General features: G+C 45.3%; 1 protein-coding gene across 14 annotated transcripts in view; it reads left to right on the top strand.

Annotated features, from left to right (window-relative positions):
* LOC124043153 (protein 4.1-like) overlaps nucleotides 1-21,332 on the top strand; it is a 151,647-nt gene that overhangs the window by 8,095 nt on the left and 122,220 nt on the right. Inside the window, exon 1 of one of the 14 annotated variants that reach the window (XM_046361402.1) lies at nucleotides 13,125-13,253. The exons of the other annotated variants lie outside the window; for them this stretch is intronic. Within the exon in view, the coding sequence (XP_046217358.1) occupies nucleotides 13,235-13,253 (19 nt within the window). The 5' untranslated portion in view covers nucleotides 13,125-13,234. Of the gene's footprint in view, nucleotides 1-13,124; nucleotides 13,254-21,332 lie in introns of those variants that run through there. 14 annotated transcript variants of the gene reach the window in all.

A 21,332-nucleotide genomic window follows, 5' to 3' on the forward strand; every position in this document is an offset into this window, starting at 1 on the left:
ATTGAAGTCAGACCGTAGTCACTGAAGTCAGACCGTAGTCATCGAGGTCAGACTGTAGTCACTGAAGTCAGACCGTAGTCATCGAGGTCAGACTGTAGTCACTGAAGTCAGACCGTAGTCATTGAAGTCAGACCGTAGTCATCGAGGTCAGACTGTAGTCACTGAAGTCAGACCGTAGTCATCGAGGTCAGACTGTAGTCACTGAAGTCAGACCGTAGTCATTGAAGTCAGACCGTAGCCATTGAAATCAGACCGTAGTCATTGAAGTCAGACTGTAGTCACTGAAGTCAGACCGTAGTCATTGCTGTTGCTTGTGGCAGTTTTTCACAGTGATGTAAAAATACTTTAAAGTACTACTTAAGTAGTTATTTTTACATCTGTACTTTACTTTACTATTTATATTTCTGACAACTTTTACTTCACTTCATTCCTAAAGAAAATAATGTACTTCTTACTCCATACATTTTCCAATGAATACATAGCAGGTCAGGAAAATTGCCTAATTCACACACTTATCAAGAGAATATCCCTGGTCATCCCTACTGCCTCTGATCTGGCAGACTCACTAAACAGAGAACATCCCTGGTCATACTGCCTTTGATCTGGAGGACTCACTAAACAGAGAACATCCCTGGTCATCCCTACTGCCTCTGATCTGGAGGACTCACTAAACAGAGAACATCCCTGGTCATCCCTACTGCCTCTGATCTGGAGGACTCACTAAACAGAGAACATCCCTGGTCATCCCTACTGCCTCTGATCTGGAGGACTCACTGAGAACATCCCTGGTCATACTGCCTCTGATCTGGAGGACTCACTAAACAGAGAACATCCCTGGTCATCCCTACTGCCTCTGATCTGGAGGACTCACTAAACAGAGAACGTCCCTGGTCATCCCTACTGCCTCTAATCTGGAGGACTCACTAAACAGAGAACATCCCTGGTCATCCCTACTGCCTCTGATCTGGAGGACTCACTAAACAGAGAACATCCCTGGTCATCTCTACTGCCTCTGATCTGGAGGACTCACTAAACAGAGAACATCCCTGGTCATCCCTACTGCCTCTAATCTGGAGGACTCACTAAACAGAGAACATCCCTGGTCATCCCTACTGCCTCTGATCTGGAGGACTCACTAAACAGAGAACATCCCTGGTCATCCCTACTGCCTCTAATCTGGAGGACTCACTAAACACATGCTTTGTTTGTAAATGATGTCTGAGGGTTGGAGCCCCTGGCTATACGTTAAAAACATATTTTATTTTTTATTAAATGGTGCCCTCTGGTTTGCTTACTTTTGATACTTAAGTATATTTAAAACCAAATACTTTGAGACTTTTCCAGAAGTAGTATTTTACTGGGTGAATTTCACTTGAGTCATTTCCTATGAACGTATCTTTACTTTTGCCTCAAGTATGACAATTGTGTACTTTTCCCACCACTGGGTTTTCGTGACGACCCCAAAACGCACCCTGGACATCTGATCGGTAATAAGACCCTGGACATCTGATCGGTAATCTGACCCTGGACATCTGATCGGTAATCTGACCCTGGACATCTGATCGGTAATCTGACCCTGGACATCTGATCGGTAATCTGACCCTGGACATGTGATCGGTAATCTGACCCTGGACATGTGATCGGTAATCTGACCCTGGACATCTGATCGGTAATCTGACCCTGGACATCTGATCGGTAATCTGACCCTGGACGAATCGATACTGTCAGTAAATCACACCTGTTTACATTTAAAATCTCAGATCTTTTCGACAGGTAAAACTCTATCCCTTTCCTGTCCCCTTGTGGTCGAGAGAGATAGAGATCAGAATTAATCCCCCTCTCACTGATTTCTGGGTTTCGGAAAAACACATGTAGCATGGTTTCAGATCTATTTATGCTGTCATTCCAACTCACTGATTTCTGGGTTTCGGAAAAAACACATGTAGCATGGTTTCAGATCTATTTGTGCTGTCATTCCAACTCACTGATTTCTGGGTTTCGGAAAAAACACATGTAGCATGGTTTCAGATCTATTTGTGCTGTCATTCCAACTCACTGATTTCTGGGTTTCGGAAAAACACATGTAGCATGGTTTCAGATCTATTTGTGCTGTCATTCCAACTCCCGTGGTTATTGTCGCGTCAAACATGTATAGCGGTTGGCAAGACGACACAAACAGCTCTGGAACCAGGCTAGCAAATCATTTCTTCTGGAGAATATTGCAATGCCTGTATATGGCTCAGTTGGCATGGTGATTCCCTGGGGCTACCCATAGACTGTAAGAAGCCTTGGATATTATATATTATTATAACAGATAGACAGTCTGGGCTCAGACAGACAGTAGCCTGGGGTTCACATGTCTCACTGCCTTACTTCTCCTGTCTCCTGTCTCTTGTTCAGAGCTGGAGTGAAACAGCAGCACATCAAGATGCCCCTCAGAGATGATGTGTCTAGGAGGTTATCTAGATCACACAATGAATATACTTTTGTTCTTTTGACAGTTGGGACAACTGTAAGTATAGTAGTACATACAGCTGCAGAATGTGATAGGAATTCAGTAGAAAATATGATATATGTGATAAATATGATTGATATATGATAATTTATCATAAGGATATATTTAGGAGACATCTTTCAAGACTGAAACTTAACTTATCAGTGAGGGTGATTGATTGTTGCCTTTAGTGCCTTTAGGGAGACTGACAGAGGGAATTTTACCAAGTGAATATGAGTTTGTTGTTTACAATATGAGGTTGTTGTATACAATATGAGGTTGTTGTTTACAATAAGAGGTTGTTGTGTACAATATGCGGTTGTTGTGTACAATATGCGGTTGTTGTATACAATAAGAGGTTGTTGTATACAATATGAGGTTGTTGTATACAATATGAGGTTGTTGTATACAATACGAGGTTGTTGTATACAATACGAGGTTGTTGTATACAATGTGAGGTTGTTGTTTACAATATGAGGTTGTTGTTTACAATATGAGGTTGTTGTATACAATAAGAGGTTGTTGTATACAATATGAGGTTGTTGTATACAATATGAGGTTGTTGTATACAATATGAGGTTGTTGTATACAATATGAGGTTGTTGTTCACAATAAGAGGTTGTTGTATACAATATAAGGTTGATGTTTACAATAAGAGGTTGTTGTATACAATATGAGGTTGTTGTATACAATATGAGGTTGTTGTATACAATATGAGGTTGTTGTATACAATATAAGGTTGTTGTTTACAATATAAGGTTGTTGTTTACAATATAAGGCTGTTGTTTACAATATAAGGCTTTTGTTTACAATAAGAGGTTGTTGTTTACAATAAGAGGTTGTTGTTTACAATAAGAGGTTGTTGTATACAATGTGAGGTTGTTGTTTACAATATGAGGTTGTTGTTTACAATATGAGGTTGTTGTTTACAATAAGAGGTTGTTGTATACAATATGAGGTTGTTGTTTACAATATGAGGTTGTTGTATACAATATGAGGTTGTTGTTTACAATATGAGGTTGTTGTTTACAATATGAGGTTGTTGTTTACAATATGAGGTTGTTGTTGTTTTTGTTGTTGTTAGTGAAGTTATATGTTTTCAAATGGACGACACTGCAGGATGTAGGCTAGTCTGAATTAACGTGACAGATTATCTACACATTGAGCTACGCAATATGTTAGATCTGGAGTGCAGACTAGTCAACAGACATATTGGGGCAGACTAGTCAACAGACATATTGGGGCAGACTACATTTACATTTACATTTAAGTCATTTAGCAGACGCTCTTATCCAGAGCGACTTACAAATTGGTGCATTCACCTTATGACATCCAGTGGGACAGTCACTTAACAATAGTGCATCTAAAACTTAGGGGGGGTGGGGTGAGAGGGATTACTTAACCTATCCTAGGTATTCCTTAAAGAGGTGGGGTTTCAGGTGTCTCCGGAAGGTGGTGATTGACTCCGCTGTCCTGGCGTCGTGAGGGAGTTTGTTCCACCATTGGGGGGCCAGGGCAGCGAACAGTTTTGACTGGGCTGAGCGGGAGCTGTACTTCCTCAGTGGTAGGGAGGCGAGCAGGCCAGAGGTGGATGAACGCAGTGCCCTTGTTTGGGTGTAGGGCCTGATCAGAGCCTGGAGGTACTGAGGTGCCGTTCCCCTCACAGCTCCGTAGGCAAGCACCATGGTCTTGTAGCGGATGCGAGCTTCAACTGGAAGCCAGTGACTAGTCAATAGACATATTGGGGCAGACTAGTCAATAGACATATTGGGGCAGACTAGTCAACAGACATATTGGGGCAGATTAGTCAATAGACATATTGGGGCAGACTAGTCAATAGACATATTGGGGCAGACTAGTCAATAGACATATTGGTACAGACTAGTCAACAGACATATTGGGGCAGACTAGTCAACAGACATATTGGGGCAGACTAGTCAATAGACATATTGGTGCAGACTAGTCAACAGACATATTGGGGCAGACTAGTCAATAGACATATTGGGGCAGACTAGTCAATAGACAGACTAGTCAACAGACATATTGGGGCAGACTAGCAGACTAGTCAACAGACATATTGGGGCAGACTAGTCAACAGACATATTGGGGCAGACTAGTCAATAGACATATTGGGGCAGACTAGTCAACAGACATATTGGGGCAGACTAGTCAACAGACATATTGGGGCAGACTAGTCAACAGACATATTGGTGCTGACTAGTCAACAGACATATTGGGGCAGACTAGTCAACAGACATATTGGGGCAGACTAGTCAACAGACATATTGGGGCAGACTAGTCAATAGACATATTGGGGCAGACTAGTCAACAGACATATTAATACAGACTAGTCAACAGACATATTGGGGCAGACTAGTCAACAGACATATTAATACAGACTAGTCAACAGACATATTGGGGCAGACTAGTCAACAGACATATTAATACAGACTAGTCAACAGACATATTGGGGCAGACTAGTCAACAGACATATTAATACAGACTAGTCAACAGACATATTGGGGCAGACTAGTCAACAGACATATTAATACAGACTAGTCAACAGACATATTGGGGCAGACTAGTCAACAGACATATTGGGGCAGACTAGTCAACAGACATATTGGGGCAGACTAGTCAACAGACATATTGGGGCAGACTAGTCAACAGACATATTAATACAGACTAGTCAACAGACATATTGGGGCAGACTAGTCAACAGACATATTAATACAGACTAGTCAACAGACATATTGGGGCAGACTAGTCAACAGACATATTGGGGCAGACTAGTCAACAGACATATTGGGGCAGACTAGTCAACAGACATATTGGGGCAGACTAGTCAATAGACATATTGGGGCAGACTAGTCAACAGACATATTGGGGCAGACTAGTCAACAGACATATTGGGGCAGACTAGTCAACAGACATATTGGTACAGACTAGTCAACAGACATATTGGGGCAGACTAGTCAACAGACATATTGGTGCTGACTAGTCAACAGACATATTGGGGCAGACTAGTCAACAGACATATTGGGGCAGACTAGTCAACAGACATATTGGGGCAGACTAGTCAACAGACATATTGGTACAGACTAGTCAACAGACATATTGGGGCAGACTAGTCAACAGACATATTGGGGCAGACTAGTCAACAGACATATTGGGGCAGACTAGTCAATAGACATATTGGGGCAGACTAGTCAACAGACATATTGGGGCAGACTAGTCAACAGACATATTGGGGCTGACTAGTCAACAGACATATTGGGGCAGACTAGTCAACAGACATATTGATGCTGACTAGTCAACAGACATATTGATGCTGACTAGTCAACAGACATATTGATGCTGACTAGTCAACAGACATATTGGGGCAGACTAGTCAACAGACAGGTCTGACTCACAGTGTGACATTTCAATGGCCTATATATGGTAGGTAAATTACGTAGTTGTGGTGTGTACTGTCATAGAGTCATTCTGAGATGATAATGAACTGTCAGACCAGGAGGAGGAAGAGTAGTCAGACCAGGAGGAGGAAGAGTAGTCAGACCAGGAGGAGGTAGAGTAGTCAGACCAGGAGGAGGTAGAGTAGTCAGACCAGGAGGAGGTAGAGTAGTCAGACCAGGAGGAGGTAGAGTAGTCAGACCAGGAGGAGGTAGAGTAGACAGACCAGGAGGAGGTAGAGTAGTCAGACCAGGAGGAGGTAGAGTAGTCAGACCAGGAGGAGGTAGAGTAGTCAGACCAGGAGGAGGTAGAGTAGTCAGACCAGGAGGAGGAAGAGTAGTCAGACCAGGAGGAGGTAGAGTAGTCAGACCAGGAGGAGGTAGAGTAGTCAGACCAGGAGGAGGTAGAGTAGTCAGACCAGGAGGAGGTAGAGTAGTCAGACCAGGAGGAGGTAGAGTAGTCAGACCAGGAGGAGGTAGAGTAGTCAGACCAGGAGGAGGTAGAGTAGTCAGACCAGAGGTAGAGTAGTCAGACCAGGAGGAGGTAGAGTAGTCAGACCAGGAGGAGGTAGAGTAGTCAGACCAGGAGGAGGTAGAGTAGTCAGACCAGGAGGAGGTAGAGTAGTCAGACCAGGAGGAGGTAGAGTAGTCAGACCAGGAGGAGGTAGAGTAGTCAGACCAGGAGGAGGTAGAGTAGTCAGACCAGGAGGAGGAAGAGTAGTCAGACCAGGAGGAGGTAGAGTAGTCAGACCAGGAGGAGGTAGAGTAGTCAGACCAGGAGGAGGTAGAGTAGTCAGACCAGGAGGAGGAAGAGTAGTCAGACCAGGAGGAGGAAGAGTAGTCAGACCAGGAGGAGGTAGAGTAGTCAGACCAGGAGGAGGTAGAGTAGTCAGACCAGGAGGAGGTAGAGTAGTCAGACCAGGAGGAGGTAGAGTAGTCAGACCAGGAGGAGGTAGAGTAGTCAGACCAGGAGGAGGTAGAGTAGTCAGACCAGGAGGAGGTAGAGTAGTCAGACCAGGAGGAGGTAGATTAGTCAGACCAGGAGGAGGAAGAGTAGTCAGACCAGGAGGAGGTAGAGTAGTCAGACCAGGAGGAGGTAGAGTAGTCAGACCAGGAGGCGGTAGAGTAGTCAGACCAGGAGGAGGTAGAGTAGTCAGACCAGGAGGAGGAAGAGTAGTCAGACCAGGAGGAGGTGTATAGTAGTCAGACCAGAAAGAGAGAAAAGAGAGTCAGAGCAGGAGGAGGTAGAGTAGTCAGACCAGGAGGAGGTACAGTAGTCAGATCAGTCGTCAGACCAGTGTTCAGGCCAGTAGTGGTGGAGGTCTAGTAGGAAGTGGTGATGTACAGTAAGAGGGCGGAGCCTGTGAGTTGTCATTATCTCACCACAACAGACATTTCTGGGTCTGTCTCGTGACATCACAGCAGCAGGGGACAACCATAGAAATATAATATCATCCTTCTTCTGTTGGGACGCACAGAAATAGACAGAACACTGACACTCAGCTTCATTAATAGTGCAAAAATAGCCCCAAGTCTCTCTCTCTCTTATATTCAGAACGCTTGCAGGCACAGCAATACGATACCTGCAAATGAGAATATGTTCTCAGTAAATTTAGCTGGTAAAATAAGGTTGTCCATCCATTAATGGGAATGTATGGGAAATGATTCACCAAAGAAAAACACAGACGTGTAGTTCAGCATTCAGACAGAAGGGAGCAGCAGAGAGCCAGACTGGGAAACTGAACATGTGGTCACTGGCTCGGCCAATGGGATTGACAACATGAAACCAATGTCACCTTGGAGACGGGCATAGAGATGTATGAAAAAGATCATCCCAGGAGAGAGGAGAAACAGTGTTTAAAAACCATAAACACCCTCCACCAAAATACAAAGAGGAATACAGAGAATAGGATAGTATTAAATGCATAGAAATATAATGAATAGAACTGGAGTTCCCGTTCAAGTCAGTGATTTGTCCGTTCTATTCATTCTAATTCTATGCAATTAATCCTATCCGAAATCCAGATAGATAACGTTTTAAAAACTGGGCCCAGGGAATCCTTATAACCCCAAATAAAGTGCACTAAATCCTAATCTCTGATTGGGATGTTTGGCACATAGGACTATCACCTTTCAGACCATGTCTCTTGGGATGATGACACAGCTTTACTCCTGCTATTACAGAGGAATGGTTTGGAGGGGGGGCATGAAGAGACACTGGGTTATATTCTCTGGCATATTTTTACTGGTGAAATGAAGCATTATACCACAGACAGGCGGACGGACGGATGGACAGAAACAGACAGGCAGGCAGGCAGACAGGCAGGCAGACAGACAGACAGACAGACAGACAGACAGACAGACAGACAGGCAGGCAGGCAGGCAGGCAGGCAGGCAGGCAGGCAGGCAGGCAGGCAGGCAGACAGACAGACAGACAGACAGACAGACAGACAGACAGACAGACAGACAGACAGACAGACGAGACAGACAGACAGACAGACAGACAGACAGACAGACAGACAGACAGACGAGACAGACAGACAGACAGACAGACAGACAGACAGACAGACAGACAGACAGACAGACGAGACAGACAGACAGACAGACAGACAGACAGACAGACGAGACAGACAGACAGACAGACAGACAGACAGACAGACAGACAGACAGACAGACAGACAGACAGACAGACAGACAGACAGACAGATAGAAGGTAACAGTAAAATGGCATATATATTTATATATATATATTTAAAAGTAGAGGACATTTAGGAACAACAAATGATACCTATCCGGCATCATAGTTTATTTAGCGATGTTGTGCTCCCAGCAGAGGGAGACAACGTCGCGGCACGTACATCCCCTCTATCACCAACCCCCGGGGTCGACCTTCCGGGATAACACAGCTTTTATAAAAGCAATACAGCATGCGAGGCAGTGCAGTACAATGGAGAGGAGAGGAGCAAGGTGGGATACTCTATCGCGTCGGGCCGAACAATGACATTTACCTGTGACTGTATTCATGATACAGCACTGCCTCACACGCCTTAGTGCTTAATTAAAGCACTGCTGAATAGTATGAGGTCATGTGTTGGGGTACCATAGAGGTGATTGATTGCACCCCCAGTTGCAATATTGGTTTAGGGAGAGAAAGGGGAATTCAGATTGATTTAGGAGGTGTGATGCTTGTTAGTGACAGTTATTCCATCACTTATCACAGGTTTTAAGTAGGCTGCTATTTACATTGGGTATTGTATTGTATTGTCAGAGTGGTAGGGTGGGTATTGTATTGTATTGTCAGAGTGGTAGGGTGGGTATTGTATTGTATTGTCAGAGTGGTAGGGTGGGTATTGTATTGTATTGTCAGAGTGGTAGGGTGGGTATTGTATTGTATTGTCAGAGTGGTAGGGTGGGTATTGTATTGTAGTGGCAGGGTGGGGATTGTATTGTCAGATTGGTAGGGAGGGTATTGTATTGTCAGAGTGGTAGGGTGGGTATTGTATTGTAGTGGTAGGGTGGGTATTGTATTGTAGTGGCAGGGTGGGGATTGTATTGTCAGATTGGTAGGGAGGGTATTGTATTGTCAGAGTGGTAGGGTGGGTATTGTATTGTCAGAGTGGTAGGGTGGGTATTGTATTGTATTGTCAGAGTGGTAGGGTGGGTATTGTATTGTAGTGGCAGGGTGGGTATTGTATTGTAGTGGCAGGGTGGGGATTGTATTGTCAGATTGGTAGGGTGGGTATTGTATTGTCAGGGTGGTAGGGTGGGTATTGTATTGTCAGGGTGGTAGGGTGGGTATTGTATTGTCAGAGTGGTAGGGTGGGTATTGTATTGTCAGAGTGGCAGGGTGGGTATTGTATTGTCAGGGTGGTAGGGTGGGTATTGTATGGTCAGGGTGGTAGGGTGGGTATTGTATTGTATTGTCAGAGTGGTAGGGTGGGTATTGTATTGTCAGAGTGGTAGGGTGGGTATTGTATTGTCAGAGTGGTAGGGTGGGTATTGTATTGTCAGGGTGGGTATTGTATTGTCAGGGTGGTAGGGTGGGTATTGTATTGTCAGAGTGGTAGGGTGGGTATTGTATTGTCAGAGTGGTAGGGTGGGTATTGTATTGTCAGAGTGGTAGGGTGGGTATTGTATTGTCAGGGTGGTAGGGTGGGTATTGTATTGTCAGAGTGGTAGGGTGGGTATTGTATTGTCAGAGTGGTAGGGTGGGTATTGTATTGTCAGAGTGGTAGGGTGGGTATTGTATTGTCAGAGTGGTAGGGTGGGTATTGTATTGTATTGTCAGAGTGGTAGGGTGGGTATTGTATTGTATTGTCAGAGTGGTAGGGTGGGTATTGTATTGTAGTGGCAGGGTGGCAGGGTGGTAGGGTGGGTATTGTAGTAGCAGGGTGGTAGGGTGGTAGGGTGGGTATTGTAGTGGCAGAGTGGTAGGGTGGTAGGGTGGGTATTGTATTGTCAGAGTGGTAGGGTGGTAGGGTGGGTATTGTATTGTCAGAGTGGTAGGGTGGGTATTGTATTGTCAGAGTGGTAGGGTGGGTATTGTATTGTCAGAGTGGTAGGGTGGGTATTGTATTGTAGTGGTAGGGTGGGTATTGTATTGTCAGAGTGGTAGGGTGGGTATTGTATTGTCAGAGTGGTAGGGTGGGTATTGTATTGTAGTGGCAGGGTGGTAGGGGGTGGGTATTGTATTGTCAGAGTGGTAGGGTGGGTATTGTATTGTCAGAGTGGTAGGGTGGGTATTGTATTGTCAGGGTGGTAGGGTGGGTATTGTATTGTATTGTCAGGGTGGTAGGGTGGGTATTGTATTGTCAGAGTGGTAGGGTGGGTATTGTATTGTCAGAGTGGTAGGGTGGGTATTGTATTGTCAAGGTGGTAGGGTGGGTATTGTATTGTCAGAGTGGTAGGGTGGGTATTGTATTGTCAGAGTGGTAGGGTGGGTATTGTATTGTCAGGGTGGTAGGGTGGGTATTGTATTGTCAGAGTGGTAGGGTGGGTATTGTATTGTCAGAGTGGTAGGGTGGGTATTGTATTGTCAGAGTGGCAGGGTGGGTATTGTATTGTATTATCAGGCTGGTTCGGTGGGTATTGTATTGTATTATCAGGCTGGTTTGGTGGGTATTGTATTGTATTATCAGGCTGGTTCGGTGGGTATTGTATTGTATTATCAGGCTGGTTTGGTGGGTATTGTATTGCCAGGGTGGTAGAGTGGGTATTGTATTGTATTATCAGGCTGGTTTGGTGGGTATTGTATTGTATTGCCAGGGTGATAGGTAGGGTATTGAATTGGTGGTAATAGTGGAAGTGGATGGAAGTAATTAAAGGCCACATGCTCAGTTGGAGCGACAATCACAGCTATCAATAGAGGTGGGAGGGAGAGGAGAGGAGCGGGGGAAGAGAGAAGAGGAGGTGGGAGGCAGGGAAATGAGGGTGAGAAGAAGACCTGTCCTGTGTAGCTCAGTTGGTAGAGCATGGCGCTTGTAACGCCAGGGTAGTGGGTTCGATCCCCGGGACCACCCATACGTAGAATGTATGCACACATGACTGTAAGTCGCTTTGGATAAAAGCGTCTGCTAAATGGCATATATTATTATTTATTATTTAAGACGAGGGAGGGAGCTACAGGAGAGGAGGGTGTGGAGAGGACAGGAGAGGAGTGAGGTGGGAGGGAGAGGAGGTTGGAGGGAGAGGAGAGGAGGGTGTGGAGAGGACAGGAGAGGAGTGAGGTGGGACGGAGAGGAGAGGAGGGTGTGGAGAGGACAGGAGAGGAATGAGGTGGGAGGGAGAGGAGATTGAAGGGAGAGGAGAGGAGGGTGTGGAGAGGACAGGAGAGGAGTGAGGTTGGAGGGAGAGGAGAGGAGGGTGCACCTGCTCTTTACATTAGAAATGGGGGAGGTGTAACATTATGAGGCTAAAGAAAAGAAAACCAAAGATGGTCTATTATATTGACAAGATAGTCAAGTGACTGCTCTAACAATGGAAATACATGCAGGAGGCCAGATCAGGTGGAACCATTCTAGCCAATGAGAGGGCAGATACAAGTGTGGGAAAAAACAGGCCATAGAGATGGATAGAGGACGTGACCCCACTGAAGGTCTGTTCCTTGGGGAAACTTTACCCCTGAGTGTGTTTTGGAGAATGTGAGTGTCTAGGCTGTGTGAGATTGCCATTATATATCACAGGAGCTCACAATGAGGACTGCTGATCATACAGCAATTTAACCATATTAGCCTGGCCTAGAGGCCATTCTGTTTCCACTGAATATTCCCCGAAGTACTTGGCTAAAAGTGTCAGATATGCCAGGTACTTTCACACTGCGCCCTTCAAGAGACTCGAATCTCGACCCCTTCGCAAATCTCCTCACCCAAGGTAGGTTGGTAGTCATTTATTTGAAGGGATCTCACGGTTTGTATTTACATGTAGACTGCACTATACACACACATGTGTTCTGGGGATTTAGCTTTAGCAAACCCTCCACCTGAATGAGAAGGACTTTTTTTTTGAGTGTGTTTAATGTTATTCATTATTAATTGATGGCTGAAAGGAACAAGGTGGGTCTGTGGGAGACGTGGATTAATTCACCTGATTCACCACGTGAATGTAGGCCTAAAGGTGGGAAAGTCCGTCGCAGAGTGAATGGAACGCGTTCTATTCTATTCGAATGTTGAGCGCTGTTCTGTGCGCATGAGTGCGGTTTCCCGGAGCTGTGCGGAGCGGCTCTATCGTCACATCACGCTGTGTAGATGCTCCAGGGTTGCGGGCCTTGAACAATCACTCTTTTAGCAACCATGTTGTGAAAATGTACCTCTCGGACATTGAATTGATTCAGGTTAATTCCCTAGACCTATATACAATCAATGTTAAATCATGTAGGCTATATATAGGCTGCGTGCTTTCTTTACAACCAATGTAGGTTTTTTTTTTGTCTATGTTATATAATCTGCTACATTTATCCCTGGAAATATATACATGGATTTTCTTAGTAAATGAACACATCATCTGTGTCCTTGGTTACGATGATGCAGCCTTGGCGCTTGCCATCGAACACCAACCTCGAACCAGCCTGATTGGATGAGGCTGGTCTCTGCCCGTTGCCCATTGGCCACTGCAATAAATACACTTCTCATTGCATACGAAGCCACCTCCTTTTTGCTAGAACCTAAACACATTTTTAAAAACATAGCCCGGATAATAACACACATGGAATTGCCACTCTTGTTTATCCAATGCGTGAAAGTAATAGGCAACCAACCGTCGGTATTCACTGAGGAGTCATTTCTTTATTTTCATGAAATATATAGAAAAAGGTCAGTGCAATGTGAAACTTTAACAGTGGATTATTTATTGTGTGATGCGATGCACGCGAGGAAATAAATATGTTGACATTTTTGTTCACATTCGGCGCCATTTTCAGACAGACCCTTTTAAACACCTGCGGTCCGCCTGTTCTCGACAAGTCTCCGGAGCTCGGATTGATTTGATAAAACAACGTTGCATTCTAACCGATACACGTTTACCCGTTTCATTGATCGAAGGCGTGAGAATAGAAGTGATTTGTGCACCTCACAATAAAGATATTTATAGAATAATCTAGAATACGGCTGCTGATTTGAGGGTATGCATTGTGTTCGGCGTGGCAAAGTTCACAAATAGGAAACATTGAAACAAATATGTACTATTTCTACTGATTCACAAATATTGGATAATATTTCAAGTGTATTGGGGATAAGGGAAAAGCGACTGTATAGCGATCCAATCAGATCAAAGAACTATGAATGGACCACCGCAATGGCACCGACCACATTGTAGTCAATGTCAAAACACCGCGTGTGTTGATAAAGATATTCTCACCTTCATATCAAATTATTTCTGTAATCAAAGGTTAAAAACGATCAAAGATTGTCTCGATATGCTAATTACAGTCCCAATTAAACAGAGAAAATTCGATATCCTACATTCTTTTATTTATTTTCTCTTTGTCTTCTTCTTTGACTGTCTTTCACTAACATTTCACTGTGGCTTTGTGTTTAGCTTTCAAAATACTCATTTAATTATCCAGGCATTGAAAAACCCAATCGCCTCTGTGATAATATCCTTTGTTAAGTATTTATTACAATGGAGCACCTGCACAGGGAGGGACACATGAGATCATAACAGAGAAGTTGTCTAATTTATCATCATGGGGAGGCAGGGTAGCCTAGTGGTTAGAGCGTTGGACAAGTAACCGAAAGGTTGCAAGTTCAAGCCCCCAAGCTGACAATGTACAAATCTGTCGTTCTGCCCCTGAACAGGCAGTTAACCCACTGTTCCCAGGCCGTCATTGAAAATAAGAATTTGTTCTTAACTGACTTGCCTTGTTAAATAAAGGTTAAAAAAATAAAAATAAAAAATCACCCAAGTCTACCTGATTCAAAGAAACACCACATCATGCCCCTTCACTAGGAGCCTACAACCCCAGAGAGGTGAGACATGTCCTCTATCGAGTGAAATATTTTCCTAAAATTTAATTTGTCAATACTGTACAATTAAATTACTCTCAATATAATTTAGCATAATAGTATAAGTAGTATTATCTTATAGGAAACACAACTTTTCTCATTGTGTCATGTTTGTCATTTATTATCATGTCTTGTCCCTGTGCTCCCCATGCTATTCGTTTCCCTCTGCTGGTCTTATTTGGTTCTTTCCCTCCTTCTATCCCTCTCTCTCCCCCTCCCTCTCTCACTCTCTCGCTCTCTCTTCTCTCTATCGTTCTGTTCCTGCTCCCAGCTGTTCCTATTCCCCTAATCATCATTTAGTCTTCCCACACCTGTTCCCGATCCTTTCCCCTGATTAGAGTCCCTATTTATTCCTTTGTGATCCGTTCCTGTCCCGTCGGTTCCTTGTATTGTATTCACCATGCTGTGATTGCGTTTCGCCCTGTCCTGTCGTGTTTTTGCCGTGATTGTGTATCGCCCTGTCCTGTCGTGTTTTTTGCCTTCATCAGATGCTGCGTGTGAGCAGGTGTCTCTGTCGACTACGGCCTGCGCCTACCCGAAGCGACCTGCAGTCTGTGGCCGCTTCTCCAGTTGTTTCCCCTCTACAAGTCTAGAGGATTTCTGTTATTCCGTTTTGGACCTAAATAAACTCTGTTTCTGTTAAGTCGCTTTTGGGTCCTCTTTCACCTGCATGACACATTGTCCCAAGAGACAAGTGTGCCTCCTTGCAACATGCACTTGTGCTTTCTGGGGTGTGAGTGACATAAGGAGACACTCCAGAGAGAGAGCACGAGAGAGAGGGAGAGCACGAGAGAGAGAGAGCATGAGAGAGAGAGAGAGCACAAGAGAGCGAGAGAGCATGAGAGAGAGAGAGAGCACGAGAGAGAGAGACAGAGAGAGCGAGCACGAGAGAGAGAGAGAGCACGAGAGAGAGAGAGCATGAGAGTGAGAGAGAGAGAGCACGAGAGGAAGAGCACGAGAGAGAGAGAGCACGAGAGAGAGAGAGCACGAGAGAGAGAGCACGAGAGGAAGAGCACGAGAGAGAGAGCACGAGAGAGAGAGAGCACGAGAGAGAGAGCACGAGAGGAAGAGCACGAGAGAGAGAGCACGAGAGAGAGAGAGCACGAGAGAGAGAGCATGAGAGAGAGAGAGAGAGCACGAGAGAGAGGGAGAGCACGAGAGAGCGAGAGAGACCTGCTGCTGTCTAACACATTTTGTAAACGCAGCTTATTACACGCAAATGTCTGTCTCTCGAAGCATCAATTTCAACGAATGCATGAAAGAACAGTGAGAGCTTCTTTGTCCTAAGTGGCACCCTATTCCCTTTATAGTGCACTACTTTTGACCAGGGCCCCATGGGGAAACCAATAGGACTTTGGTCAGAAGTAGTGCACTACATCTGGGAATAGGGCGCCACTTAGGGTGCATATATATATATATTCTGTGTTTTGAATGCCATGGTTTACTACTTATGGATGTCACATTTCCCACTAGCGTCAACGTAAAGCTGTAGTCTTAGCAACCAGTCTCCCCACATCATGTCTCTGTGTGGGGGGGCGGGTGACATTGGTGCAGAGAAGCGTCTAAACTGAGCCTGGTTGCAACCCAAATGGTATCCTATTCCCTAAATAGTGGGATTCCCAATGGGCCCCGGGCAAAAGTAGTGCCCCATTTGGGATGCAGGCAGGATGATGCCAGCAGATTACCAGGCTGACTGCAATTCTCACTTTCACTGAGGATCATCCTCTTTTCCTTCTCTTTCCCTCTTAACCCTCCCTGGTTTCTCTCTCTCTCTCTGTCTCTCTCTCTGTCTCTGTCTCTCTCTGTGTCTCTCTCTCTCTCTCTCTCTCTCTCTCTCTCTCTCTCTCTCTCTCTCTCTCTGTCTCTCTCTGTCTCTCTCTCTGTCTCTCTCTGTCTCTCTCTGTCTCTCTCTCTCTCTCTCTCTCTCTCTCTCTCTCTCTCTCTCTCTCTCTCTCTCTCTCTGGAGTAGAGAACTCATATAGCCTCCATCTGGAGTAGAGAACATATATCCTACCATCTGGAGTAGAGAACATATAGCCTACCATCTGGAGTAGAGAACATATAGCCTACCATCTGGAGTAGAGAACATATAGCCTACCATCTGGAGTAGAGAACATATAGCCTACCATCTGGAGTAGAGAACATATAGCCTACCATCTGGAGTAGAGAACATATAGCCTACCATCTGGAGTAGAGAACATATAGCCTACCATCTGGAGTAGAGAACATATAGCCTACCATCTGGAGTAGAGAACATATAGAGAACATCCTACCATCTGGAGTAGAGAACATATAGCCTACCATCTGGAGTAGAGAACATATAGCCTACCATCTGGAGTAGAGAACATATAGCCTACCATCTGGAGTAGAGAACATATAGCCTACCATCTGGAGTAGAGAACATATAGCCTACCATCTGGAGTAGAGAACATATAGCCTACCATCTGGAGTAGAGAACATATAGCCTACCATCTGGAGTAGAGAACATATAGCCTACCATCTGGAGTAGAGAACATATAGCCTACCATCTGGAGTAGAGAACATATAGCCTACCATCTGGAGTAGAGAACATATAGCCTACCATCTGGAGTAGAGAACATATAGCCTACCATCTGGAGTAGAGAACATATAGCCTACCATCTGAGAACATATAGCCTACCATCTGGAGTAGAGAACATATAGCCTACCATCTGGAGTAGAGAACATATAGCCTACCATCTGGAGTAGAGAACATATAGCCTACCATCTGGAGTAGAGAACATATAGCCTACCATCTGGAGTAGAGAACATATAGCCTACCATCTGGAGTAGAGAACATATAGCCTACCATCTGGATCTGGAGTAGAAACATATAGCCTACCATCTGGAGTAGAGAACATATAGCCTACCATCTGGAGTAGAGAACATATAGCCTACCATCTGGAGTAGAGAACATATAGCCTACCATCTGGAGTAGAGAACATATAGCCTACCATCTGGAGTAGAGAACATATAGCCTACCATCTGGAGTAGAGAACATATAGCCTACCATCTGGAGTAGAGAACATATAGCCTACCATCTGGAGTAGAGAACATATAGCCTACCATCTGGAGTAGAGAACATATAGCCTACCATCTGGAGTAGAGAACATATAGCCTACCATCTGGAGTAGAGAACATATAGCCTACCATCTGGAGTAGAGCCTACCATCTGGAGTAGAACATATAGCCTACCATCTGGAGTAGAGAACATATAGCCTACCATCTGGAGTAGAGAACATATAGCCTACCATCTGGAGTAGAGAACATATAGCCTACCATCTGGAGTAGAAACATATAGCCTACCATCTGGAGTAGAGAACATATAGCCTACCATCTGGAGTAGAGAACATATAGCCTACCATCTGGAGTAGAGAACATATAGCCTACCATCTGGAGTAGAGAACATATAGCCTACCATCTGGAGTAGAGAACATATAGCCTACCATCTGGAGTAGAGAACATATAGCCTACCATCTGGAGTAGAGAACATATAGCCTACCATCTGGAGTAGAGAACATATATCCCACCATCTGGAGTAGAGAACATATAGCCTACCATCTGGAGTAGAGAACATATAACCTACCATCTGGAGTAGAGAACATATAGCCTACCATCTGGAGTAGAGAACATATAGCCTACCATCTGGAGTAGAGAACATATAGCCTACCATCTGGAGTAGAGAACATATAGCCTACCATCTGGAGTAGAGAACATATAGCCTACTATCTGGAGTAGAGAACATATAGCCTACCATCTGGAGTAGAGAACATATAGCCTACCATCTGGAGTAGAGAACATATAGCCTACCATCTGGAGTAGAGAACATATAGCCTACCATCTGGAGTAGAGAACATATAGCCTACCATCTGGAGTAGAGAACATATAGCCTACCATCTGGAGTAGAGAACATATAGCCTACCATCTGGAGTAGAGAACATATAGCCTACCATCTGGAGTAGAGAACATATAGCCTACTATCTGGAGTAGAGAACATATAGCCTACCATCTGGAGTAGAGAACATATACCCTACCATCTGGAGTAGAGAACATATAGCCTACCATCTGGAGTAGAGAACATATAGCCTACCATCTGGAGTAGAGAACATATAGCCTACCATCTGGAGTAGAGAACATATAGCCTACTATCTGGAGTGGAGAACAATAGGCCTATTACTAACTTCACTCTGCAGGTGACAAGGGACGTTTTTCGATGTGAAAATGAAACTGAAGGCTATTAATACTGCTAATACAGCTCCCTGGACTGTGATTCTAATCAAACACACACAGCGTGTATTAAAACAGACCTCTTCTCTAATGATATGAATACACTTCCCTCATGTTGAGTCCCAGATCTGGGCCCTTGGACCCTTCGTTGTTCCCTCAGTATCTGAAGTACCCTTTCTGATTCATTATCCAAGAGCTGTTCTACATTCATTGAGCTGCCATTGGTCCATTGGGTTATAGGGTGTCTGTAGGTTGGGGGGTTGGAGTCTTTAACAGTTTGGTAGGGAGCTCAGTCCCAGGGATGTCCCAGGGATGCACTGAGCTGTCCACACCACACTCAGTTTACTGTGGACTTATTCCTAGCTGAACCTGCAACACGAAACTGGTAGGTGTTAGACAGGTTGAAGGCTGTGGGGAGGTGGGAGGTGGAGGGCTGGATTCCAAATGGGACCCTATTCCTTATAGTGCACCACTTTTGACCTCCATAGGGCTCTTTGACCTCCATAGGGCTCTTTGACCTCCATAGGGCTCTTTGACCTCCATATGGCTCTTTGACCTCCATAGGGCTCTTTGACCTCCATATGGCTCTTTGACCTCCATAGGGCTCTTTGACCTCCATAGGGCTCTTTGACCTCCATTGGGCTCTTTGACCTCCATATGGCTCTTTGACCTCCATAGGGCTCTTTGACCTCCATTGGGCTCTTTGACCTCCAGGGGAAGCGGTAGTCAGTAGTCAGTAGATTGGTGTTACTGGTCAGGGGAAGCAGTAGTCAGTAGAGTGGTGTTACTGGTCAGGGGAAGCAGTAGTCAGTAGAGTGGTGTTACTGGTCAGGGGAAGCAGTAGTCAGTAGAGTGGTGTTACTGGTCAGGGGAAGAAGTAGTCAGTAGAGTGGTGTTACTGGTCAGGGGAAGCAGTAGTCAGTAGTCAGTAGAGTGGTGTTACTGGTCAGGGGAATCAGTAGTCAGTAGAGTGGTGTTACTGGTCAGGGGAAGCAGTAGTCAGTAGAGTGGTGTTACTGGTCAGGGGAAGCAGTAGTCAGTAGAGTGGTGTTACTGGTCAGGGGAAGCAGTAGTCAGTTGTCAGTAGAGTGGTGTTACTGGTCAGGGGAAGCAGTAGTCAGTAGAGTGGTGTTACTGGTCAGGGGAAGCAGTAGTCAGTAGAGTGGTGTTACTGGTCAGGGGAAACAGTAGTCAGTAGTCAGTAGAGTGGTGTTACTGTTCAGGGGAAGCGGTAGTCAGTAGTCAGTAGAGTGGTGTTACTGGTCAGGGGATGCAGTAGTCAGTAGAGTGGTGTTACTGGTCAGGGGAAGCAGTAGTCAGTAGAGTGGCGTTACTGGTCAGGGGAAGCAGTAGTCAGTAGTCAGTAGAGTGGTGTTACTGGTCAGGGGAAGCAGTAGTCAGTAGAGTGGTGTTACTGGTCAGGGGAAACAGTAGTCAGTAGAGTGGTGTTACTGCTCAGGGGAAGCAGCAACAGGATACATAGGCCTCAGCAGGATCAAGTTAAGCTGGCCACCATCCTCTCTCTGCGTGCCTAACATCCTCTCTCTGCGTGCCTAACATCCTCTCTCTGCGTGCCTAACATGCTCTCTCTGCGTGCCTAACATCCTCTCTCTGCGTGCCTAACATCCTCTCTCTGCGTGCCTAACATCCTCTCTCTGCGTGCCGAACATCCTCTTTGTGTGCCTAACATCCTCTCCCTGCGTGCCTAACATCCTCTCCCTGCGTGCCGAACATCCTCTCCCTGCGTGCCGAACATCCTCTCTCTGCGTGCCTAACATCCTCTCTCTGCGTGCCGAACATCCTCTCTCTGCGTGCCTAACATCCTCTCTCTGCGTGCCTAACATCCTCTCTCTGCGTGCCTTACATCCTCTCTCTGCGTGCCTAACATCCTCTCTCTGCGTGCCTAACATCCTCTCTCTGCGTGCCTTACATCCTCTCTCTGCGTGCCTAACATCCTCTCTCTGCGTGCCTAACATCCTCTCTCTGCGTGCCTAACATCCTCTCTCTGCGTGCCTAACATCCTCTCTCTGCATGCCTAACATCCTCTCTCTGCGTGCCTAAGCCAATTCAAACGGGCAGTTCTCATATTGACACCGTCGGGGTATTAGCCAACTGACAAACTCAGTCGTCATGCGTGATCTTGATTGGACATCTACCGGCTCATTGTGTGTCAGCAGCCATAGAAAACAGGAAACCAACGAAGGCGCCATGACAGCTAGCATGATGATGACACGACTAATCTGAGATTCTGAACTGGTTCTTTGTCCTTCAAGCTATTTACCACAGAAATGTATCTTTGTGTAGTAGTTTTTTAACCACTCACACACGCATACACATTACACACGCACACACGTAGCACACATTAACGCCAGCGGAGGCTGCTGACGGGAGGACGGCTCATAGTAACGGTGAATGGAATGGCACCAAACACATGGAAACCATGGAAACCACGGTTTTGGATCTATTTGATTCCGTTCCGCTGATTCCGATCCAGGCTTTGCCACGAGGCCGTCCTCCCTTAATTAAGGTGCCACCAACCTCCTGTTATTCACACACACCATGGACAGAAGACCGAGGTGTCTCTTTTGATAAAGCAGGAAGTAGACACTTCCTGTGTTTTCGTCTTTGCCACCAACCAAGAAG

This window comes from Oncorhynchus gorbuscha, linkage group LG09, assembly GCF_021184085.1.
Source record: "Oncorhynchus gorbuscha isolate QuinsamMale2020 ecotype Even-year linkage group LG09, OgorEven_v1.0, whole genome shotgun sequence".
Classification (NCBI taxonomy): domain Eukaryota; kingdom Metazoa; phylum Chordata; class Actinopteri; order Salmoniformes; family Salmonidae; genus Oncorhynchus; species Oncorhynchus gorbuscha.